Source organism: Monopterus albus, unplaced genomic scaffold (assembly GCF_001952655.1).
Source record: "Monopterus albus unplaced genomic scaffold, M_albus_1.0 scaffold40.1, whole genome shotgun sequence".
Lineage (NCBI taxonomy): Eukaryota > Metazoa > Chordata > Actinopteri > Synbranchiformes > Synbranchidae > Monopterus > Monopterus albus.
Window position 1 is genome coordinate 4,761,411 of NW_018127920.1, and position 23,904 is coordinate 4,785,314.

General features: G+C 40.0%; 2 protein-coding genes across 4 annotated transcripts in view; both read right to left on the minus strand.

Annotated features, from left to right (window-relative positions):
- Positions 1-2,698: 2,698 nt before the first annotated feature.
- On the minus strand, positions 2,699-14,836 carry oclnb (occludin b). 3 transcript variants are annotated; one of them, XM_020599329.1, is made up of 9 exons: positions 14,624-14,836; positions 12,969-13,045; positions 10,886-11,585; positions 9,999-10,163; positions 6,759-6,874; positions 6,518-6,628; positions 6,124-6,295; positions 3,505-3,546; positions 2,699-3,387 (listed from the first exon to the last, which is right to left on the minus strand). In XM_020599329.1, the coding sequence occupies exons 1-9, from the start codon at positions 14,771-14,773 to the stop codon at positions 3,289-3,291; spliced, it is 1,632 nt and encodes a 543-aa protein (XP_020454985.1). In that variant the 5' UTR covers positions 14,774-14,836; the 3' UTR covers positions 2,699-3,288. The 3 variants fall into 3 exon arrangements, with proteins under 3 accessions (XP_020454985.1, XP_020454984.1, XP_020454986.1); XM_020599328.1 differs by having other exon boundaries at positions 12,969-13,048; positions 14,624-14,834; XM_020599330.1 differs by lacking the exon at positions 14,624-14,836 and adding an exon at positions 14,514-14,613 and having other exon boundaries at positions 12,969-13,048.
- Positions 14,837-15,757: 921 nt separating this feature from the next.
- marveld2b (MARVEL domain containing 2b) overlaps positions 15,758-23,904 on the minus strand; it is a 14,437-nt gene continuing 6,290 nt past the window's right edge. The window contains exons 3-7 of the mRNA XM_020599327.1: positions 23,531-23,566; positions 23,259-23,437; positions 22,119-22,290; positions 21,972-22,022; positions 15,758-17,936 (exon numbers count right to left, since the gene is read on the minus strand). Of these exons, the coding sequence (XP_020454983.1) occupies positions 17,835-17,936; positions 21,972-22,022; positions 22,119-22,290; positions 23,259-23,437; positions 23,531-23,566 (540 nt within the window). The 3' untranslated portion in view covers positions 15,758-17,834. The remainder of the gene's footprint in view (positions 17,937-21,971; positions 22,023-22,118; positions 22,291-23,258; positions 23,438-23,530; positions 23,567-23,904) is intronic.

The following is a 23,904-nucleotide window of genomic DNA, read 5'->3' on the forward strand; positions in this document are numbered from 1 at the left end:
ACAGGGTCAAGGACGGCGTCAGCACCCTTGCTGACCCAATTGGGGGCAGGTTCAGAGGCGGTGTCGATGTTCCTACCAGCCCACTTGGGAGCTGGACCACAGGCAGTGTCGGCATCCCAGCCAACCTGCTCGGGTTCAGGAACAGAGGTAGCATCAGAACCCTCACTGACCTGCTCGACTACAGGAACAAAGGTGGCGTCGACATCCCAGCTGACCCACTCAGAAACAGGAGCAGAAGCATCAGCTGGAGCATTCATGTTGGTGGACGCTTTCATCAGCACACCCTGGATCAACCAATTCAGAGGGGTCATCTTTGCTGACAGGCTGTGGAACAAGAACAGGTGTGGTTTTGACTCACACAAAACCAGGTGCAGAGGCAGCATCGACCCACTCTGGCACAAGATTGGATAGTGGTGTTGACCTGCTCAGAGGTAGACTTTGCGGTGGTGTCAGCGTCCTCGCTACCCCCTCGAATACAGGGACGGAGGCAGTGTCAGTATCCCAGCCGACTCACTCAGGAACTGGAACAGGAGCAGTGTCAGTGTCCCAGGCTTGGGAACAGGAACAGAGATTGGAACCCCAATAATGGTTTTCTTGTTGGCACACTGGTGGGCTGAATTCTAGGTGGGGACGTCTTCATCAGCGCGCCAAAGAGTGGAAGCTCCAGGGGGGGACGTTCTCGCAGGCACACCAGGAAACAGCTGCACCAGAGGGAATATTAATACCAGCCTCCTCGAGACCCAGGGCTGACTGGGTATCTCTGTCTCCAGCCTCATCTCCTGGAGACGCAGTGTAACTTGAGAACTGGCTGAGGCTGCGGCTCGGGAGATGGCTGGTGCTGCAGCTTGGAGACAGGCTGGTGAGAGGGGGTTTTCTGAGAGCAACCCTTCTTCTGGGCTCTCCTCCTTTGTAACCCCTCAGGACACACAGCAAGACAGGCTCCTCAAAATGGTGAGCTCTCGGGGTTGAGAGCAGGTGGATCCTGGCTCAACTCAGGTTCAGGTAACAAGGTCATGACTCTGAGACAGATGGAGGGGTTGGCCAGCTATGTCTTGAAGGCAGCCCTGTCCTTATTGACTGAGTAATGAGGGGAAAGGGGCGCTCCATTTGAGCCTTGAGCTGTCACCAGATGGATTGGGCCTCTGCTGGGCTCAGGTTGGTCCTCCTCCTCTCCTTTTCCTGGATAACTCCATTATGCAATCTGTTCTGTATACCTAGAACCCCTGTATTTATATTGTGCTGTCTGAGATGGAGTCGTTGAGCCAAGTCTCCATGAAGCATAGTAGAGCACCAGAGCATGAGAAGTCAGAGTTCATCCATTTTCTTGGCTAGAGAGTGGAGATTTGCTCCATGGATAAATGTGAGGGGTGTCCAGGTCCCTCTCTGTCGAGGGACTTAACCAGGGGCCCCACTCATTTCCCTTGACGTCGTTTTCTCCAGGTCCAATAGAAGACTGCTGCCCCTTTGACCAGAAGGTCCACACAGCTTTTTGCATTAGCAAAAATAGGAGTTTAGGTGTTTGGAGTGAGTCGTCTGATGTTTATTAGCTCTTCTCTGGTGAAGGCAATCCCAAAAGGGTTTCAAAAGACAGAGAAAACAAGGAAAAACAATAAACACATGAGGGAGCGCATTACCAAGAGGGCCATACACGGCACCGTGATGTCATTACTACTGAGATCTAAGGGAATATTAAGTTCAACAGCACGGTGGCTGTTTGTCAGTCTGGCTACAGTGCTGAAAAGAAACCTAGGTTTGTTCTTATTTTCCTCTATCAATGATGAATAATATGCAGTTATGGCACTACATAGGGCTTTTTTATGTTTTTATGTTCTTTTTTTATTTCTTTCTAGGTTAGGAAAAACTCTTCTGACTTTGTGGAACCGCTTTTCCACTTTTCATGATGCCTGCTTTAGGGAGCAGAGCTGTGAGCTGTACCACAGGGCCTCCTCTGTTTCACTGCCCTTGTTTTCAAAGGGGGCAACAGTATCAAGTGTCGTATGCAGGGAGGCTGCAGTACTATCAACAAGATTATTCACTTGTGTGGGAGTCAAGTTATCATAGTTGCCCCCCATTGTGTTGGCACACAGCCCTGAAGTAAATAATGATGGAACTACAGTATTTCCTTAAATTTGGTAACAGCATTGTCTACTGTAATGGATTTTTTCCCCACACAGTGTATAATACATTAAACCTTAAATCCAAAAGTTATTACAGAATGGTCAGATAGAAAAAGATTTGAGGGAAAAACTATTAAGTGTTCAGTTTCAATGTCAGAACAAGATCAAGAGTGTGATTAAAAATAGTTTGACAAAAGCCAGTTGTTCTAATAATGAACTAAATGCACTGTTGAGGCTGTCATTGTTAGCATCTACAAGAATATTAAAGTCACCCACTATGATTATTTTATCTGTACTAAGCACTAAATCAGACCAAGTTTGAGAATTCAGTTAAAAACTCTGAATAAGGAGTAGGTAGACAGTATACAATAAATAGAACTGGTTTTTCCAGTTTGGGTGTGAGAGATTCAGAGTGAGGCTTTCAAATGAGTTATAACTATGTTTAGGTCTAGGGTTGATTAATAGGCTGGGAGGGATTATTCATTCCCTTTTGAATAACACTAACATTAAAAGTAAAAGACTTATGGTACACCTAAATGGGAACAAAGGCACCATTAATTAGCAAGACACATTTAGGCTTTTCCTTTTAATACCTACCAAGAAAGTTCCATAATAAGAACTTAAAATCACAAGACGTGAGAGATTTCATCCTTTACAGAAGACAGCACAAAAAGTACTCAATACAGAACAGATCTTATTACAAACAATTAAAATGGTTTACAAATACTAAAAATAAGCATTTACAAGTGATAGCTGGTGACTATGATGCCAAATTCATGTCTCATCAGACAAACTGTAAGGCATCATCTTAAAGTTATTAATGAAGCACAATAACTGCTTCATAAAAGTCACTGATACTTTAAAAAAACATTAACACAGAAGAGAAACAATAAAATACATTTCATATAACAATTTTTCTTCTAAAACGGTTCTTCTTCTTCAAAAAAAGGAAGAATTGATTAAAGACCACATTAAATTTGAGATTTAAAAATGCATATTTCCTTGATCCCTTATCTTCTGGAAATAATCTTGATTGACTTGATACACATATACTGCAGCATGGAGGCAAGAGGCTTTCACTGTAGTGATTGCATACAGTTTAAACTCAAACAGCGTGGTGGGAAATTGCAGATTTATCTCTAATTCCTTTATGAAGGTCACAGATGAAGGTTCAAGGTCGGCGGTCATATTCACCAACTTTTGTCTTGATGTATGACAGTTTGGACTTGAGATACTTGCACCTTTTCTTCTTCACCTGGTAGTCTGGGGACTGCAGATATAGAAAATAATTCAAATAATCTGAGTTAAATCACAAAACCTTCTCTATTCAACCTCTGTATTTCACGATAAAAAACAACACTGCTAATAGTGCTTGGATATGCCTTACCTTCTTGAGATTCTTCAGTCTGGTGTATTCATTCATGGCATCCTGAGATTAGAAAGATAGTGGTTAATGATCTGAAGTCACCACTCAGAAGAAAACACCATCTCAGATTGGCACAAATCTGTTTCTCAGCCACTCAGAGGTGACTGAATATGGTGGTGGCATACATTTACCTCAATTTTACTTCACTATTATTGCATTTTCAGTAACATTAGGGGAAATGTAAATCCAGTAACAATAAATGGCAGTGAATCACACATACCCTATATGAAAATGAAATAAATCTCCTGCAACACCATCAATAGGCATGATCCCTAAACCTAGCATGACATACTCTGAAAACTAACCTAAACTAAATATAATGCTCACTTATGGTTATGTAACTTAAGGTAGCACTAGCATGAAACTCCAAATCTGTCCACTCTACTCTGCCCAGCACTCCCTCTCCCTGCTCCATTATGCTCTACTACAACCTGCTATACTCTGCGGAGCTCTTCAGAGATTTGTTATGAAAAAACAAGAAATGAAAATGCAACAAAACTTATTGATCAATCAGAAATAAGTGAAAGTCTGGTTAGAAAGGTCAATCCTGCTCAAAACCCTTTAGAAACCAATATCTGTGCACTGCTGCCAGTGATGTTTAATGGGTCTGGGTCACCAGAGGCTTTGACAGTACTTTTCCACATTAAGATACCTTTTGGAGAAGATTTCTACAACTAAAATATTTTTTAAAAGTTGCATACTATAGCTTTAACTCCCAACAACAACAACAAAATTAAGGAAACACCAGGGGGTTTGATAGATACAGTGCCTTGCGAAAGTATTCGGCCCCCTTGAACTTTGCGACCTTTTGCCACATTTCAGGCTTCAAACATAAAGATATAAAACTGTAATTTTTTGTGAAGAATCAACAACAAGTGGGACACAATCATGAAGTGGAACGAAATTTATTGGATATTTCAAACGTTTTTAACAAATAAAAAACTGAAAAATTGGGCGTGCAAAATTATTCAGCCCCCTTAAGTTAATACTTTGTAGCGCCACCTTTTGCTGCGATTACAGCTGTAAGTCACTTGGGGTATGTCTCTATCAGTTTTGCACATCAAGAGACTGAAATTTTTGCCCATTCCGCCTTGCAAAACAGCTCGAGCTCAGTGAGGTTGGATAGAGAGCGTTTGTGAACAGCAGTTTTCAGTTCTTCCCACAGATTCTCGATTGGATTCAGGTCTGGACTTTGACTTGGCCATTCTAACACCTGGATATGTTTATTTGTGAACCATTCCATTGTAGATTTTGCTTTATGTTTTGGATCATTGTCTTGTTGGAAGACAAATCTCCGTCCCAGTCTCAGGTCTTTTGCAGACTCCATCAGGTTTCCTTCCAAAATGGTCCTGTATTTGGCTCCATCCATCTTCCCATCAATTTGAACCATCTTCCCTGTCCCTGCTGAAGAAAAGCAGGCCCAAACCATGATGCTGCCACCACCATGTTTGACAGTGGGGATGGTGTGTTCAGGGTGATGAGCTGTGTTGCTTTTACGCCAAACATAACATTTTGCATTGTTGCCAAAAAGTTCGATTTTGGTTTCATCTGACCAGAGCACCTTCTTCCACATGTTTGGTGTGTCTCCCAGGTGGCTTGTGGCAAACTTTAAACAACACTTTTTATGGATATCTTTAAGAAATGGCTTTCTTCTTGCCACTCTTCCATAAAGGCCAGATTTGTGCAGTATACGACTGATTGTTGTCCTATGGACAGAGTCTCCCACCTCAGCTGTAGATCTCTGCAGTTCATCCAGAGTGATCATGGGCCGCTTGGCTGCATCTCTGATCAGTCTTCTCCTTGTATGAGCTGAAAGTTTAGAGGGACGGCCAGGTCTTGGTAGATTTGCAGTGGTCAGATACTCCTTCCATTTCAATATTATCGCTTGCACAGTGCTCCTTGGGATGTTTAAAGCTTGGAAAATCTTTTTGTATCCAAATCCAGCTGTAAAGTTCTCTACAACAGTATCGCGGACCTGCCTGGTGTGTTCCTTGTTCTTCATGATGCTCTCTGCGCTTTAAACGGACCTCTGAGACTATCACAGTGCAGGTGCATTTATACGGAGACTTGATTACACACAGGTGGATTCTATTTATCATCATTAGTCATTTAGGTCAACATTGGATCATTCAGAGATCCTCACTGAACTTCTGGAGAGAGTTTGCTGCACTGAAAGTAAAGGGGCTGAATAATTTTGCACGCCCAATTATTCAGTTTTTTATTTGTTAAAAAAGTTTGAAATATCCAATAAATTTCGTTCCACTTCATGATTGTGTCCCACTTGTTGTTGATTCTTCCCAAAAAATTACAGTTTTATATCTTTATGTTTGAAGCCTGAAATGTGGCAAAAGGTCGCAAAGTTCAAGGGGGCCGAATACTTTCGCAAGGCACTGTAGTCAAGAACAGTTAGCCAAATAGACTAGACTTGACCAGTTCTTGACCAAAGTTTAAAAAGGTAGCCAAAATTATCCACCCAAGACAGTTTTTCCATCTTTATCTCAACCAACATCTTTGAAAGAGGCTGAACTAGCCATCATCACTTCAAAGAGATAAAACTGAAACTGGCACAGCCACACTCACCAGGAACTGTGGACTGTTTTCAGGGAGTTGGTCTAGCTCTTTGTCCAGGTCAACCAGGTCCTGGTTTACGTTGTCCAGATCAGTCTGCAGGCTCTTGTACTCCTGATAATCCCGTTCAAATTCCCGTTTGTAGTGCAAACGTTCTTGCTCATTCACTATGGAAGGAAACAAACTACAAACAAAAACAAAATCAAACTGACCTTGGCAATTTACTATGCAACTACTAGCAATTACTCATAATACTATCTAGTAGAAACATTTGGTAATGCAAACATAACATGGATTTATAGTGTAGAAATACAAAAAGCTCCTTAATATTTTTGTCATAATCATTACTTACTCATAATCATTACTATTGTTAGCTAGAGTATCAGATCCCTGTGCATCCACTCACATGTTGAAGTCATCCTCCTCTAGGTCATCTCCAGACTCCACACCAGTGTCATAGTCCCTGGTCCATGGCCTGGATTTCAGGCCTCCTACAGATCCGCTAATGTCTGAGTCTCTGCAAATAGAATTATTGATTATACATTTTTTTACCAGCCTTGTCAATAGTTTTTAAATGAGAGCAGTCAAATTTCAAACAGATGAAGCAAAGATATCCTGAACGGTGCACTGAATGTTGCATAGCTTACCCAGGCAAATAAAGAGGCTTGTTGTTGTCAAGCTGGTCTAGATAGTCTCTGGAACCCTTAGCTTTGTCATTATAGTCATTCAGTGGTATCTCTGGGTCACCAGACACATTTTTTACCTGAAGCAAAAGATAAGGTGTGACATTCTTCAGTTGTAACCCAGAAGCTCTGTTTTGATCAACATTTGGGTGTTCCTGAATTAAAAATCACATTTGAATCTTTAGGATACATTCTACCAACAAAACACGAACAGAACATGAGAATGCAATTAGGAGACAGGGTTGAACTTGTCCTGACTTTTTTTTTTATGTCATCACTTTTCAGCCCCTTTTGCTCTCTCGGTTGTTGATGTCATTCATAAGCCACACTGATGTTAATTCTGGTTTTACTTCTTGCAGCATCCAACTTCTTTTTAGTTGTAACTTTGTCAAACACAGTGTTACCCACCCAGATCTGTGGCCCTGAACTGTAGTTGGGGACCTCTGGTTCATGGCTAAACTGCTTTAGCTCTGGCTCATAGCTGGTAACTAGCCTTAGAAGTCTGTGCTTTTCCAGCGGGGAGAAGTGAAGATGGAGGCAGGCTAAGGCAGTTCAAAACACAGGCTTTATGCCCAGTTAACTATATTAGAATCGTATCTATACAGTTAGAGCTTTCTACTGTTGGTATTTTTCCCACCCGTGGCTGCATGTAAAAGGAGTCTGTTCCATGCAGTAGTCTTCTCACTGTACAACAATAACATTATTACCTATAAGGCTATTTGTCTCAAAGGGGAAGGCCTGGCCTGTAACAATGGGCTCCGTTTGTGAACAAAAGATGCTGTGGGTACCTTCTCTGCCATAGCTCACTAGATTTAGCTAAGGAAAGAGAGCAGTAACACATCTGCAACACCTTTTGGGAGATTCTTGGCTCATGCCAAGGATAAGGTACACACAAGTACAAAAAAGGCTGACAGGCAGGTAGGCCATCCAATGGCTTTGCTCAGACTGAGTAAAGTTATTGGCTTTTTTGAGTGCTGCTGTTGCTACAGATGATAGATTTATTTCTTTATGCTGTCAATGCATTTCATGTATTCATTGTCATTGAGATAAAAAGAGAATTTCAAGATATGTAACAAAAAAAAAAAGCTTCTTTAAACAATTGCCAACCCTACCTTTAACAAGCATTACTCCATTAAAATCTCTTTTTTTTTGCTTTGACCACAAGATAGGGCCAAAACGACAACAGCAAAGGAGAACAAAGCAGGTGACAAATGATTTGATCACTGAAGATGTAATTATCCAACAGGATGCCTTGTTTGTTACTTATTTCTGCTGTTTGACCCCTGATGAAGATATGGGGGCCAGGTTAAGGTACTTCAACTCATGTGTTACTTGTTAAAGTATACAGAAATAACAGCACAGCCAATTAAGAAAACTGTTATGGGATTTTTTTGTCTCGATTCCAGCCATTGTGTTACAAAGATATCCATTACTCTCTTGCCTAAGGTTTTGGTCAGATTTTGTTGAGCCTCCTCTCAATGTATGATAAACAGTCTGGTAGTACGAGTCATTCACATGGACCAACCGGTTCCTCTGCTTCTCCCTGCATGCCTGAGTACCACCGAAACCACTACCACCAACTTCCTGTTGATGGCAGATGATAGCTCTCAGTCAGTACAAATACTGACATGTCAGGTCTGAATGCATTGCTGGAAATGTTCACACACCTGGAACGTAAACTGTGTTGGTATGAAAGTCATTTTCACGGTAACCCCTTTTGCACTGTCCTAAGAACGCAAACTGTGACAGTGTCATTTCTGGAAATGTAAGAACACTTAGATTTGTATAAATCCTATTTTTCAACTCAAATGGTTATATGTCATGTTCTAGCAGTTGTTGGGTAGGCTTCTATTATTAGAACATATCATTACAGTACAGCATTTAAAAGTAGCTTACCAGACCACACCCAGAAACTGCAAATGAAACCATCCTTCCATGCCCCAAACCTTGCCTCACACACACACACACACACACACACACACCTGACTTAAATACATCATGTTGTTTCTGCATTTTCTTTAAGAATGGGCCACAAAAGAGTACATTAGACTCTGTGCCAAGTTCACTGAAGTAATTTTATGTAGCTGTGCTCTGAGGGAAAAAAAAAAACTATAGTTGAACACATTTATGTTCATTTCTACATATCAAATATTTGTCTCATTTACAGCAGTTATGTTCGTGGGTCAATTTGACCCGCAACATAACAGGAGGGTTAAGTCATGGCCTTAGGATATCCCCAAATATAATGTATTTCAAAGCTGTGGCAACATGTGAGTCGTCAGTGTGACGATTCGCTGTGGTGACCCCTAACTGTGAAAAGCTGAAACTTTCTTTCTTTCTTTCTTTCTTTCTTTCTGGACATGTGGAAGTCTTTGAAGTCTGTTTATAGATAAACATCTTTGAACAAAACTGAGCATTTTGCAGTGTGATAGTCCTCAACCACAGTTCCCATTCTATTAAATACAACCCCAAATCAGAAAACATTGGGACAGTATGTGAAATAAAAAAAAACACTGTGATTTGTAAATCATCTATGTCCTGTATTACACTGAAAACAACACAGCAGCACATTATTTGATGTGATACCTCATCAGTTTTATTCTTAAATAAACACTCACTTCAATCCTGATGCTGCAGCACATTCCAAACAAAGTTGGGACGGCTGCATTACAGGGCCAGTAATGAGGTAAAACAATGAAATGATGATTCCATGTGAAACAGGTGATGTCAACAGGCAACAAAGTGGCATCCAGGAAAGGCCGAGCCCTTTGGGAGCAAAGATGGGCCGAGGACCGCCGGTTTGTAACATATGTGTGAGAAATTTATTGAAATGTTTAAAAACAATGTTCCTCAAAGAAAGATAGGAAGGGATTTGGATATGGCACCTTCTGTGGTGCAGAACATCATTAAAAAGTTCAAGTTATCTGGAGGGATTTCAGTGTATAAAGGGCACAAGCCTAAGCTGGATGATCGTGCTCTCTGATCCCTCAGACGTCACAATGAATCAAGAATCGTCAATCTTCTATAAGTGATATAACCACATGGGCTCAGGATGACTTTGGCACACACTACAATACATAGTTACATTCATAAATGCCACTTAAAACTGTACTGTGCCAAACAGAAGCCCTGTGTCAATAAAGATGGGGATACAAGCAACATATAACCACCACCGAAACCACAGAGAGATGCACATGCACTCACCCACTCCCCGACACTGTTGTGTGTACCACCATTGAGGACCTTCACTTCTTCCCAGAGAACACGGTCTTCGCCCCATCTCCTCATCTGGGAACGAGTCTTGACTGCATACACCAGCAAGATGATGAGGCCAACAGTTATCAAGAAGCCTAGAACAATTGCTATGGCCTGCAGGAATGACAAGAAACAATGTTAGTGGCTGAAATGACATTCACTAAATAACAGGATGGTCTAGACTTATCAGTACTGGCTGTAAGTGGAAATGTGGTAAACCTATTTGTTTGTAAATCTGCATCACATACACTGTAAAACATGATGCAGGAATTTAGAAGAATCAGCTAAGCTTTTCTTGTTAAATTAATAGGTTTTGTTTCTTTTTTTAAATTAGTATTGTCTATAAAAAGAAAAGTACGAGTGAAGCTTGATTACAACACCTGTATCTGTAGTATCTCTAGTGTACGGTTAAATTTAGCACTGGAAGCACATTAGTACTGAGAACGAGAGAAATAATCTTATCCTGCAGCCAGAATTAGTTTTTCCTTGTGATTTTTTATATATATAAAATTACTTCAATATTCATAAACAGAAAATTACAATGAACAACATGAACATGTTTGCTACTCTTTGTACCATTCAATTCCTTTAAAGCATTTTTCAAACCTTTTGAAGCAATATTTTTATTTTCATAGTTGTTTTTATCTATCAGTGAAACATTTCTGTTGACTATTTGGCTAAAACTGAACAACATAGCTGTGATTATCAATGCACACAAATTACTGGAGCCATTACTGGGGTGCTGTTGGTAAAGGAACTACACAGTACATACACCCTGCTCAGTAGAGCCCAAACATACTGTACCATACCCTCCCAAAAAAACAAACATGTCACACCTCTTGGGGATCCACCACACAGTAATGGTAAAGGTACTGGTTGAGGAAGATGCCCTGGGCCTGGGCCTGGGGCTGTGTCTGGTACTGGGCACACAGCTGGCGGATTTGGCTGTAGTACACAGATCCTGTGGTCTGGGCTGATGGGTTCACTGCCACCATGTACACAATAGTGGCAATGATCATTAGAAATGCCAAGATGGCACAGATGATAATGGCACCTAGGTAGAACTTTGCTGACCGGGCTGCATTTTGCCTTGAAATAACCAACACAAATATGACGAGCACAGCTATGAAGGTAATGGCTGCGATGGCAATCATGAAGCCTTTGCCAGCCATGGGATCCATATACCCTCCATTGCCATAGCCAGAGGAACCACTTCCATATGATCCACTTCCATAGGAACCATAACTGCCTCCATAACTGCCTCCATAACCGCCTCCATAACCGCCTCCATAACCGCCTCCATAACCTGGAAGAATGCCACCTCCCATACCCATGAGGCTCATATCGTAGTCCCAGACAAAGGTGGAGGCCACACAGGCAAACACAGTCACACACATGATGATGATGATGATACACAATATCTTCATCACACCCGGGGGTGAACTCCAGCGATAGTAGTGGAGCATATTCTCTCCTGGGTAGTAGGAAAAAGCTGGGTTGGACATGAGTTCACTGTGTCTGTATCTGCTGTTGTGGCTGGGACAGAAGAGGAGAGAGGAGCTGCAGTCGTTGTGCTTTTGGAGCCGTAACCTCCTGGCTGATGCTATATTTCATAAAAGGCATGGTCAACATTCATACTAAAAACTTTTATAGAAGCCAAGTGAGCCGCTGATACTGAAGCTGAGATACCCCTTAGTCTGAAGCATGCATATTTGTTGATTTCATACATTTACATGGTTCTTAGGACATTACTATTATTATTAATATATACTACTGCTCTTTTACACCACAGCTGTTGGTTAATCAATCCACAACTGATAGACCATATATAGCCTGTGTGTGTGCTCTCTGTTAAGGTCTAATCGTCACAACATCTATTTGGGTCAGTTCTCGTTGTCTCTGGGTCACCCACAGATCAAATCTCTCCTTTTTTTTTCTTTTTTTTTTGTGTTTTATGCACATTTGGTTTGGATACTTTAATGCTAGGTACAGTTCCTGTGCCAACTGGAAGTCAAGAAATTAATTCCAACTCAAACAAAAAAAATGTCAAATGTTTGCTCTGTCTTTGTGTAAACAAGGCACAACATCCAACTGTAGGCCCAGACCAGAGGACCTCAGATTCTACCTGGTGCTGTCGGGATACATACTGTAGCTCTTAATGTAGGCATGTGTCTGACCATGCAAGGCTCTAAATGTAATCACAAGAACCATGAACTAGATTCTGTGTTTGATGGGCAGTTAGTGTTTAAACAAAAAGAAAAAAAAAAAAAACAAGTACTAGAAAATTTGAGCATATAACCCCGGTAGTGGCTTCTCTCCACTGGCTTCCAGTCTGTTTTAGAATTGATTTGAAGTTACTGATTTTTGTTTTTGAGGCTCTTAATGGTTTGGCACCATCTTACCTCACCGAATTAATGCATTGGCACAAACCTACAAGGTCCCTCAGATCTTCAAGCCAGTTTCTTTTAGAGGTTCCATTTGCTGTTGCAGCCCCTAAATTGTGGAATAGTCTACGTTTTATTGTTAGGTCAGCTACTGACCTCAGTACTTTTAAACATTGCTTAAAACATATTTATTTGCCTTGGCTTTTAATACCTAGTAGGACCTGATGCATTCCTTTTAATTTATACATTTATGAATGTATGTCATCTGTGTGTCTGTGTTATTGTGCTGTTTTATTTTTTGCACTGATCTTATTTATTTTATTTATTGTGATTTTATTCTGCCATGTAAAGTACTCTGGTCAACTGGATGCTGTTTTTAAAGTGCCATATAAAAAATGTGATTAAAAAAAATCTTTTAATAAAGCTGGTGGGAAAAATCTATCTGCAGATATACAATATCTAACATGTGTCTGTGTGTGACAGAGGCATGAGGGCAGCAGTGCAGTAGCGAGAGGATAAAAGTAGGTCAACTTACTGTTTACTACCCCTTGGCTGGTATGGCGGGGGGCTGTGTCTGTTAGTTGGCATACTGAAATCTAATCGGCACTCACCCTGCTAAAAGAGGAAAAAAACTAAACAAAAAACTCCCACAAAACTACAGATTTTGTAAAAACAGAGAAACAGAGAAACTGATTGAATCGGGTAATACAACAACATGTGTTTTTACAATGGTGGAGGGCTTTCAAATTAATCAGGACTTAAAACTGTATTTGGGGTTTATGTACTGAATGCAAGGCTGTTTGAAAATTGTCATGCCAATTTTTGGTATTTTTGGTACACTGTAAAACAGAGAAATTTTGTGGAATCAACTAATCTATCTTAATAAGAACAGTTTTATTATTTCAAGTCAATTCAACTTAGAACTTCTACTTCCTTCAACTTCTTTTCTGAAGTTAGTTTTACATTTGCAAACTCCATAAAACAGTGCTGAATGTATTCAGACTACAGGTAAGTTCAGTTAACTCCTATTTAAGGTAGCAGCAGAACTTGCACTTCTAAATAGAACAAACTTTAAATGAATTACAGTGTACCAAAACATATGTTTCTGTAACACCTTCTCTGACAAATATCATTTTTTTCTTCAACATCTCTTTCTTCTAACTTTAAAAGACACCGATCAAGTCTTAGGTAACATGCAAACAGTCTTTGTCTAAATAAAACTGTCAAAAAAAGACACTCCAAATCATACTAAAGCATAAAGCAAAACTAGAAATTTGTGCCAGCTTTTGTTACATTTTGATACTATGTGCTATGGACACATTTATATCAGCACCAAAAATTTACAATATGCTGATATAGATGAAAACCACTGGCTGCCTCTATGAAAACATAAAAATGTAAAATACACAATGCTTGTCTTAATCTGGTCATGATTTATTTGTAGTATTAGTTTTTTTTGTCAGAAGTAAACTAGTCAAATGTCACATATACCTTTCTTATATGTCATGAAGGGTAGCTGTCTTTAATCAATTTCAACAACTCTTCAAATACTGACGTTATTCAGAGAGCTGTGAAGTCAACCAACAGAGTCAAGCCTAGTGCTTGGAGGTTTGTTTGTTGTGAAACAGAGAAGCAGCAAGAGGGTGGCACACAAACTGAGACTATGTTCTTAAAATTAAACAGGTGACAGGTGAAACTGAACAGGTTGCTAGTTTCACAAACAGTGAAACTACAGACTATACAATCATAACACAGGCTGGCAGCCATTTTGGTCTCTAAGATGACAATCTATCACTTCTATTTTAATTAATTCTAATTCAGAAGTTGATGTGTTTAGCCTATATTCCAATTTACACTCCAAATCATTTAAAAGGAGGCTTTCATTCAACAGGAAAACAGACTAATGTCAATCAAATATCACTGATTCACATTTGAAAGTAAGCCTTTCAAAAATTATAATTTTAGTTTGCCACTGTAAATTTGACAGTAATGAAACCTGATGTTTTAAAAAGTAACAGCCTAATGCGGGGCAAAATGTCTCCTTAAAAATTGTGTCATTAAACCTGTGATATTTCCTTACAAATGCTGTCGGATATCTTGGACCACTATAAAAGCTTTAACGTGTAGCCTAAATCATCTTCTATAAAATCCAGGCCACAAACTTCGGCTCTAGTTTTGAAATGAACCCACCTGATATGATGGACCCGATGAGGTCTGCGACGTGATGAACACAACAACACCTAACAAGCGCGCATCCGCTTCCTCTGCGCAGCGTGCTCGAGGAGCGCAAAGAAACGCGCTACAGGTGTGTGTCATTACGTGGGCTCCTCCCCATGTCATACAGGAATAACCTGTCCTCTCCCACAACACCTTTGTTGACAAATTCAAGCAGCACTAGCAACGTTTACTCTTCCAGGGACACCACACCCAAAGTCACTAGAATGTTGGGCTTTGTCACTGTGAGGTATTTGTACTTTTAGTTGTGGGGCTGGTTTGAAATGCAACAGTTTCTGTGTTAGATTTGGTATTACCATTCTAAAACCGAACTCATGGGCCAGTATTTACAGGCTTGTTCATTATTAGTGTTTAAATCATTTCCCATACATCATATAAAAAGCAGTTGTACAGATAAGTGTACGAATACCTACTCAATTCATATATTAAAAACAATATTTTTAAATTATAAATAATATACAAAATAAACTTTTTGAACTAGTACAAATTCTACATAAACTTTAGTCTTCCAAGTGGTCCTACTGATCTAGTTTAACCTGAAGCATGAAAAGCTGCCATGCAGATTAAAATCAAGGCAGAAAACATCTCAGTGTTGCAAAACCTGCCACCTAGAAAACAGTTTCAAATATTCAGGCCCACAAAACCAGTCCTCCAGGCTGTATAGGTTACCACCAGAACAGCCATTTTAAGCAGGTACCAGAGTTGATGATTGACATGGATGAGAAATTGAGCTTTCCAGGCAATTTATCCAGGTTACCTTATATTGAACAGATATTCAGGGCATTTGATTTTTTTTTTTTACAAATTTATCAGCATGACATGATTTACCAAACTTCAGTAGCAAGAAAGTCTCATGGATTCTCACTGAAGGAATCATTTATATCCACTACCACTGAACATTCTCTGCTGTGCCTTTGGTGTCACCTCAGCTCTTCTAGAGTAGCCACAGTACTAAACTGTTGGCAATAGATGTCAAGGCATGGAAGCAGATTTTGGGGTAAATGATGTCCCCTCGTACTGTATGTTTCCTTTTACCTCTACCTACTCCTAAGCATTGGGATCAGCAGCAATGACAGAACCTCAGTTGGAGATGTATACTGATCGGCCACTTTATTAGGTACACCTGCTGTTCAACTGCTCATTAAGGAAAATATGACAGACTAGTTCAAATAAACATTTGTTAAATCTGAGGCTTGCAGAAGAGCATCTCTGAATGCACAAAATGATGAACCATGAAGCAGATGGGCTACAGCAGCAGCAGATCACACTGAGTGCCACTCCTGTTAGTTAAGAACAGGAAACCGAGGCTACAATTTGCAAGGGCTCACCAAAGTTGGACAACAGAAATTTGGAAAAAGGTTGCTCGGTCTGATAAGTTTCTATTGCAGCATTTGGATGGTAGGGTCAGAATTTAGCATAAACAACATAAAACCATGGATCCATCCTGCCTTGTATTAACGGTTCAGGATGGCGGCGGCGGTGGTGTAATGGTGTGGGGGATATTTTCTTGGTACACTTTGGGCTCCTTGGCACCAGCTGACCATCATTTAAATGCCAATTTTTCCAGCACCTTGTTGGATCTATGCTATGAAGACAAAAGGGAGTCCAACCCTGTACTCAGTTAACACTAAACCAGCTTTCTGGAATACCCCCCTTTAAAAAAACAAACAGAAATTTACAAATAAATGCAGCTAATTCCAAATGGCTTAGTATTTTTCTCACCACTGTATATAACCTACTTAGTATAAATCAGGAACTCATCAACTCAACATGACTTACAACAAATAAAAATATAAACTGGGAACATGTAATATTGTTTTGAGTTTACTGTTTTTATACTAGCCTTAATTTCCTGAGCTGTTCTTATGCATTACCACTGCCCTACAAACTGTGCTTAGGCAGCTGCTGGACTGAAACAGTGAATTGCAGATATAACAGAAGTCATACAAATAGTGCATTGGCTGAAATAAAAAAAAACAAAATACAAGCGTATAAAAAGGTGCATAATTGGCATGGAGGATTAGGACACTGTGGCTATGATACAAAACAATAATATACATGAACACATAACCAATCAAACATATTAATGTACTGTAAAAAAGGAGTTTACAAAAAAGTGATTATAGTTAATTTAAAAAGTCATCTGTTATATTACATTGTGATTTCAGTGACAGCTTGAGAGACAGTTCACCCAGTCTACTATGTAGAGCATTTAGTAAATCTTCACATTATGCTTCACAGTTCAAGAAAATACTAATGGGGAGAAGAAATTCAGTATAAAAACCAACAACAGCATACAGAAAGCATTATGGCAAGTACCTAAACCTTCACAGTATGACACATCTGCACATACTGTATAGTACATAAGTATATCCTATCTAGCAAACTCTGAGTCAGCATTATTTACATAATCTTCACTGAATTGTCTTCAGTGTCTAGCTAGCCAGTCTTAAGACCCCATTTACACTTAATGTGTGATGTTTCCTTTAAAACTGATTGTCATCTTGCCCATACTCAGATGAAAAGATCATTTCAAATCTTGTATAATTATAATTTACTTCATAGGGAAAAAAACAAGTATCTAATGAGTTTTATACAAGTATCCATAGCAACATACACAAATGGGCATGGGTTGCTTGTGATGACGTTAGTCTAGCAGTTTCAAGTCTTTGTTGCTAAACTAGTCTAAATACCAGACTAGACATGCATGGATTAAATTCATAATTTTCTCATCTCTGGGTGAAATGGAAAAAAAGCTTATTTTCCCAAATGATCCTTCAAAATGTCATATGCATCAGGGTATGGTCACTGTACATACATATAATCACTTATTTAGGTTACACCTGGTCCATTACAGCTTTCTGCATTCTGTCCATCTTTTCAGATCCCACTTATGGATGATGTTTCTGCCTATCAGAATTATTTATATAGGTCTGTCATGAAAACAACTGCCATGATGGCACGGGCACTTGTTCTGATGTGATAACAGTGTGTCTAAAACCAACAATGATATGTACACCAACAGTGACGGGGGGGACATACTCCTGTTCCCTTCTCCCCTCAGTCCCAGTACTATGTTCTCTCTGCAAGCGAGTATGACCGTGTACTGTACGTAGATGCAAACTGCATATGGGATTCCAGGTGTGCTGGTGTTCAGGTGCAGTGTTTAGTTGCTATCCTTGTCATACTCCTGAATCTTCTGCTTGATATGAGACAGCTTGTTCTTGAGGTACTCACATCTCTCTCTTTTTTCCAAATATGTTGGGTCCTAACAAGAAAAACAAAAATAAATCTGTTAAATATTTTGCTTTCTTTCTTTGTGACAGAATGCCAGTATATCAAGGGACAGTTTCTATGGTAGTCAAAGAATCACAGAATTTCACTGGTGGGTTACTGTATGGGCAATACAGTCACATATAAGCAGTACAATACATGTTGAAGGTTTGGAATAGTTTTCACTAACACATGCAAACATGAACGACTCAGAAAAGAAGAACATTTTGGGTAATGGGGCAGTCCAGCATGATTACAGAAAGCCATGTAGAAGTCATATCAAAGTTCCATGACAACATAGGGATTATGATTACATGCCTTCTTTCAAATACCATAAACACAGTTTCTAATGCAGGTTTTCAGTTTTAAATTATTAGTAGCTAATGAAATACCACTGATGACATTTCCAGGGTTATTTCAGACTTTCTGAAGCCATAGACAACTACTTTCACAGGCTAAGCACAGAATCTCCATTGTCTTATATTTTACTTCCCTTCTCATACAGTATTGTTCAAAATAATAGCAGTACAATGTGACTAACCAGAATAATCCAGGTTTTTAGTATTTTTTTTTATTGCTACATGGCAAACAAGTTACCAGTAGGTGCAGTAGATTCTCAGAAAGCAAACAAGACCCAGCATTCATGATATGCACGCTCTTAAGGCTGTGCAACTGGGCAATTAGTTGAAAGGGGTGTGTTCAAAAAAATAGCAGTGTCTGCCGTTGACTGTACAAACACAAAACTATGTTGTAGAAACGTTTTTGTTTCTAGGATTTAGCAATCCTGTGAATCACTAAACTAATATTTAGTTGTATGACCACAGTTTTTTATAACTGCTTCACATCTGTGTGGCATGGAGTCAACCAACTTGTGGCACCTTTCAGCTGTTATTCCACTCCATGATTCTTTAACAACATTCCACAATTCATTTACATTTCTTGGTTTTGCTTCAGAAACAGCATTTTTGATATCACCCCACAAGTTCTCGATTGGATTAAGGTCCGGGGATTGGGCTGGCCACTCCATAACATTAATTTTGTTGGTTTGGAACCAACACTTTGCTCGTTTACTAGTGTGTTTGGGGTCATTGTCTTGTTGAAACAACCATTTCAAGGGCATGTCCTCTTCAGCATAAGGCAACATGACCTCTTCAAGTATTTTGACATATGCAAACTGATCCATGATCCCTGGTATGCGATAAATAGGCCCAACACCATAGTAGGAGAAACATGCCCATATCATGATGCTTGCACCACCATGCTTCACTGTCTTCACTGTGTACTGTGGCTTGAATTCAGAGTTTGGGGGTCATCTCACAAACTGTCTGTGGCCCTTGGACCCAAAAAGAACAATTTTACTCTCATCAGTCCACAAAATGTTCCTCCATTTCTCTTTAGGCCAGTTGATGTGTTCTTTGGCAAATTGTAACCTCTTCTGCACATGCCTTTTTTTTAACAGAGGGACTTTGCGGGGGATTCTTGAAAATAGATTAGCTTCACACAGACGTCTTCTAACTGTCACAGTACTTACAGGTAACTCCAGACTGTCTTTGATCATCCTGGAGCTGATCATTGGCTGGGCCTTTGCCATTCTGGTTATTCTTCGATCCATTTTGATGGTTGTCTTCCGTTTTCTTCCACGTCTCTCTGGTTTTGCTCTCCATTTTAAGGCATTGGAGATCATTTTAGCTGAACAGCCTATAATTTTTTGCACCTCTTTATAGGTTTTCCCCTCTCCAATCAACTTTTTAATCAAAGTACGCTGTTCTTCTGAACAATGTCTTGAACGACCCATTTTCCTCAGGCTTTCAAATGCATGTTCAACAAGTGCTGGCTTCATCCTTAAATAGGGGCCACCTGATTCACACCTGTTATTTCACAAAATTGATGACCTCACTGATTGAATGCCACACTGCTATATTTTTGAACACACCCCTTTCAACTAATTGCCCAATTGCACAGCCTTAAGAGCATGCATATCATGAATGCTGGGTCTTGTTTGCTTTCTGAGAATCTGCTGCACCTACTGGTAACTTGTTTGCCATGTAGCAATAAAAAATATACTAAAAACCTGGATTATTCTGGTTAGTCACATTGTACTGCTATTATTTTGAACAATACTGTATGCATAAATAAACTAATTGCTCATAATAGTTTTTGCAGGCTGATGACAACATGGTTACCAAGTATTACTCGCTGATTATGTCAACAACACAGAGAATTCCTGTCTTAACTCAAACAATCAAGTACTATGACCAAATTTTGGTTGATGCACCTGGAACAGAATGTGTATGCTCTCAATTAGTTCTTAGATAGAAAGATAATCAGAATCAGCATGTCAGACATAAAAAAACATCAATCGACTAAGAAAATTGCAAATGGTGCATCTCTAGTTACTATTAAAAAAATAAGAAACAAATAAATGAAATAGAGGGCCACATTTTTATGAATCCATTTGTTCCTTGTACTATCTAGCAATTTCCTGACGATTCCTGCCTAAAGTGCATGACCTAGCTTTATATTAGCACAAAACTACTATCTGTACCTGTTTAACACGGTGTATATTCTTTATTCAGAGTTAAAGATTTCAGGTTGTTGGACTTTTTCTAGACTGAATCATTTTCTGTTCAGCTCACTCAATAGGCTTGATTGGGCACCTGTGAAAAATATGAAAAGCTTTTCTGGCCAACTTGCATGCTCTTTGTAGACAGTCTCTAAATTAAGCTTGTATTTGGACGTATAGTTTGCATATTTGAGTCCTTGGTATAAACCAATTGACATTACAAAAAGTCCTACTGCTTCAGCTGCTAGCAGTTCCTGTTTATAAAAAACTCTTTCTTTCCCTCTGCCATTAGACTCCTAAACAGCTGACTCAGGATCTACCCCCAGACAACATATCCGAGATGGTGATGAGTTGGTGTACAGATGGGAGGTTGAACAGCTGGACCTGTGGTGCAGATGCAACAACCTAGAGCTGAATACGCTCAGAAAAGTGGAAATGACAGTGGACTTTAGGAAGAGCCCCCCACCCCATCTCCCCTCACCATACTAAGCAACACTGTATCAGCAGTTTAGAGTCGTGGTTGTCCAACATCAGGACCATCACCAAGAAGGCACAGCAGAAGATGTACTTCTTGCGTCAGCTCAGGAAGTTCAACCTACCCTAGGAGCCACTGATACAGTTCTACAGAGGAATCATTGAGTCTGTTCTCTGCTTCTCCATCACTGTCTGGTTTAGCTCAGCAACCAAACAGGACAGGAACAGACTCCAACAGACAGTCAGGGCTGCAGAAAGAATCAACAGTGCCAGTCTGCCCTCCATGGAGGACTTGTACACCTCACGGGTCAGATGGGGGCAGAGAAATTTCTGCAGACGCCTCACACCCTAGACACAAACTGTTTGAACTCCTCCCCTCTGGATGACGTAACAGACACAAGGACAGTTTCTATCCCTCAGAACATCACTCTCATGAGCAGTTAACCCATGTTTATATGTACAGTATAACAAGATAGACCAAACATCACAGTCCAATAACTTGTAGATGTAATCATAGTACATAAAATAGCTATTTATTAACATGTATATATGTACATATTTAGAAATAGATGGTTGTCTTCTTATTGTTTTTTTTTTTCAGTTTTATTTGGTGCACATCGGGGGACATCAAGCTGGACTCAAATTCCTTGTATTTTAATATATTTGGCAATAACGTTTTTGATTGATTGATTGACTTGATTTTTCTTATTTTGTTCAGGAGCATAAGGGGAGAACCAGTTGCCCTATAGATTAGCATAATGGCCATTCCAGGCTGTGTTTACTGTGGGTCAGGTTTGAAGAAAAGTGCTAGACATGATTCACATAAAAATCTGGTTTATTTGGAAGGCAATAAGAGGATCATGCTGCTTACCCTGATATGTGCTGTTTTGCTGAGTTGTGCTTTTAACCAGAACATAAAGTTGGTGGCACAAAAACAACCACTCAACGAATGACATTGTATATCATAAATAACATTTTATGATGTATACTCACCATTTTCTTCCTCTGATATTCCATTAAAATGCTATCGATCCGCTCCTGCTCCTGAAAAAAAAAAAATGTTACCTGATATAGTTAAGCAGTCTGCATCAAAGTGTGTTCCTGTGTGTTTGTTTTTGTAGAGTTGAGTGAGATTCATACCATTTGGCTGGAAGGGCGAGAGGGGAGGTTCTGTATCATCTCATCCATCTCTTGAAATTTCTTGGCCATTGCTTGAACCTCAGCGTGCAGCTCCTTGTATTCAGCGTACTGGTCATTGAACACAGCCTTGTACCTGTCCCTCTCCTCCTCTGAACGAATGCTGGGGTACTTCCTATAGAAACAGGGCAGAAGACAATACATCTTCAATGGCATAATGTGAGGATGACAATATTAGTCCATCCATCTAGCACAACTACTGTCCAGATGTTATGTGTTTTTCTGAATTTCATGGATGGTTCACAATGGCCCCTTTTGATCCCTGTGGCTGGGTACAGCTGGGTATATATACATATATATAAATTCCCCACTCGCCCCCCACTTTGGGGTGGTCTTACTCCTTCCATCAAGCTCGGGTCCTCTACCAGAGGCCTGGGAGCTTGAGGGTCCTGCACAGTATCTTAGCTGTTCCTAGCACTGCACTCTTCTGGACAGAGATCTCAGATGTTGTTCCTGGGATCTTGGAGCCGCTCTCCCAGTTTGGGGGTCACAGCCCCCAATGTTCCTATTACCACGGGGACCACTTGTGCCTTCACCTTCCACATCTTTTCTAGCTCTTCTTTCAATCCTTGGTATTTCTCGAGCTTCTCGTGTTCCTTCTTCCTGATGTTGCTATCGCTTGGGATTTCTACATCTATCACTACAGCCTTCTTCTTCTGTTTGTCCACTACTACTGTGTCCGGATGGTTGGCCATTACCAGTTTGTCAGTTTGTATCTGGAAGTCTCACAGGATCTTAGCTTGGTCATTCTCAACCACCTTTGGAGGTGTATCCCATTTTGACTCTGGGGCTTCCAGCCTGTACTCGGCACAGATGTTTCTGTGCACCATGCCAGCCACTTGGTTATGGCGTTCCATGTATGCCCTGCCTGCTACCATCATATACTACCTATACCAGTCAGAATCATCAATTTTTAGCAGAGTTGGCTGACTTTGCAATGGTGGAATGCTATAAGGCACTACAACCAAATCTTTATTGAAGAATGTTTTTGAGAACCTTCCCACCAGAATCATTTGTACTGTATCTCAAACAAGTATATGAAATACACATATTTGAAAATGTGACTGAGAAGGCAATACTCACGCCACATAGTCAGCTATAACAACAGGTTTGGGGATGTGTCCTGCTGGTATGTGACCTCGGAGGATCTCTGGCTCCAGCATCTTCAGTGGAGCAGCTACAGAGTTGTTTGGGGCATCCATGAGGTCCGGCTGGATGGTGGGAAGAGGAGTCTGCTCTGAGGCCCTAGAGCCTGGACCAAGCTACAAGTGTTTACATGCACTGTATCAATTCAGTGTACAGGTATTCAGTTCAATGTCTGCTAGAATATATTAAAAATAAAATTTGTTACTTACCATAGACAGTGGGATTGTTGATCCATTAGTTTTCACCTAGAATTAGTGTGGGAAGAAGAGATGGGGAGTGATTCATTATATATTCTGTGTTCTCATAAAACAATACAATGCCAAATTCTGAGGAACTGGTGGAGCAGAGAGGAGGTTATATTGTACCTGAATCAATCATTGCATACGGTAATTTTATGTTGCAAAATTAGGTGCATTTTTGATAAATTTTATAGTTACATTATACAACTTTGTTCTATAATGTTTTATTTGAAATACTCCGCAAAACATATCTGTTACAATTTGGACTTGCTTCCTGTTTTTGTGCTTTGTGTTATTTTTCCTGTTCCGTTCCACCTCTCCTGCCCCAGCTAGTGATGTGACGT

What these genes read in the sequence shown, in the direction of transcription:
- oclnb (XM_020599328.1), bottom strand. Translation starts at nt 14,773, where the DNA reads ATGACATGGGGAGGAGCCCACGTAATGACACACACCTGTAGCGCGTTT. An exon ending in GAGGAGGATGACTTCAACAT is followed by an intron (nt 6,296 to 6,517) that starts GTGAGTGGATGC and finishes TTTTGTTTGTAG; the next exon opens with TTTGTTTCCTTCCATAGTGA. An exon ending in GACTGAAGAATCTCAAGAAG is followed by an intron (nt 3,388 to 3,504) that starts GTAAGGCATATC and finishes CTATATCTGCAG; the next exon opens with TCCCCAGACTACCAGGTGAA.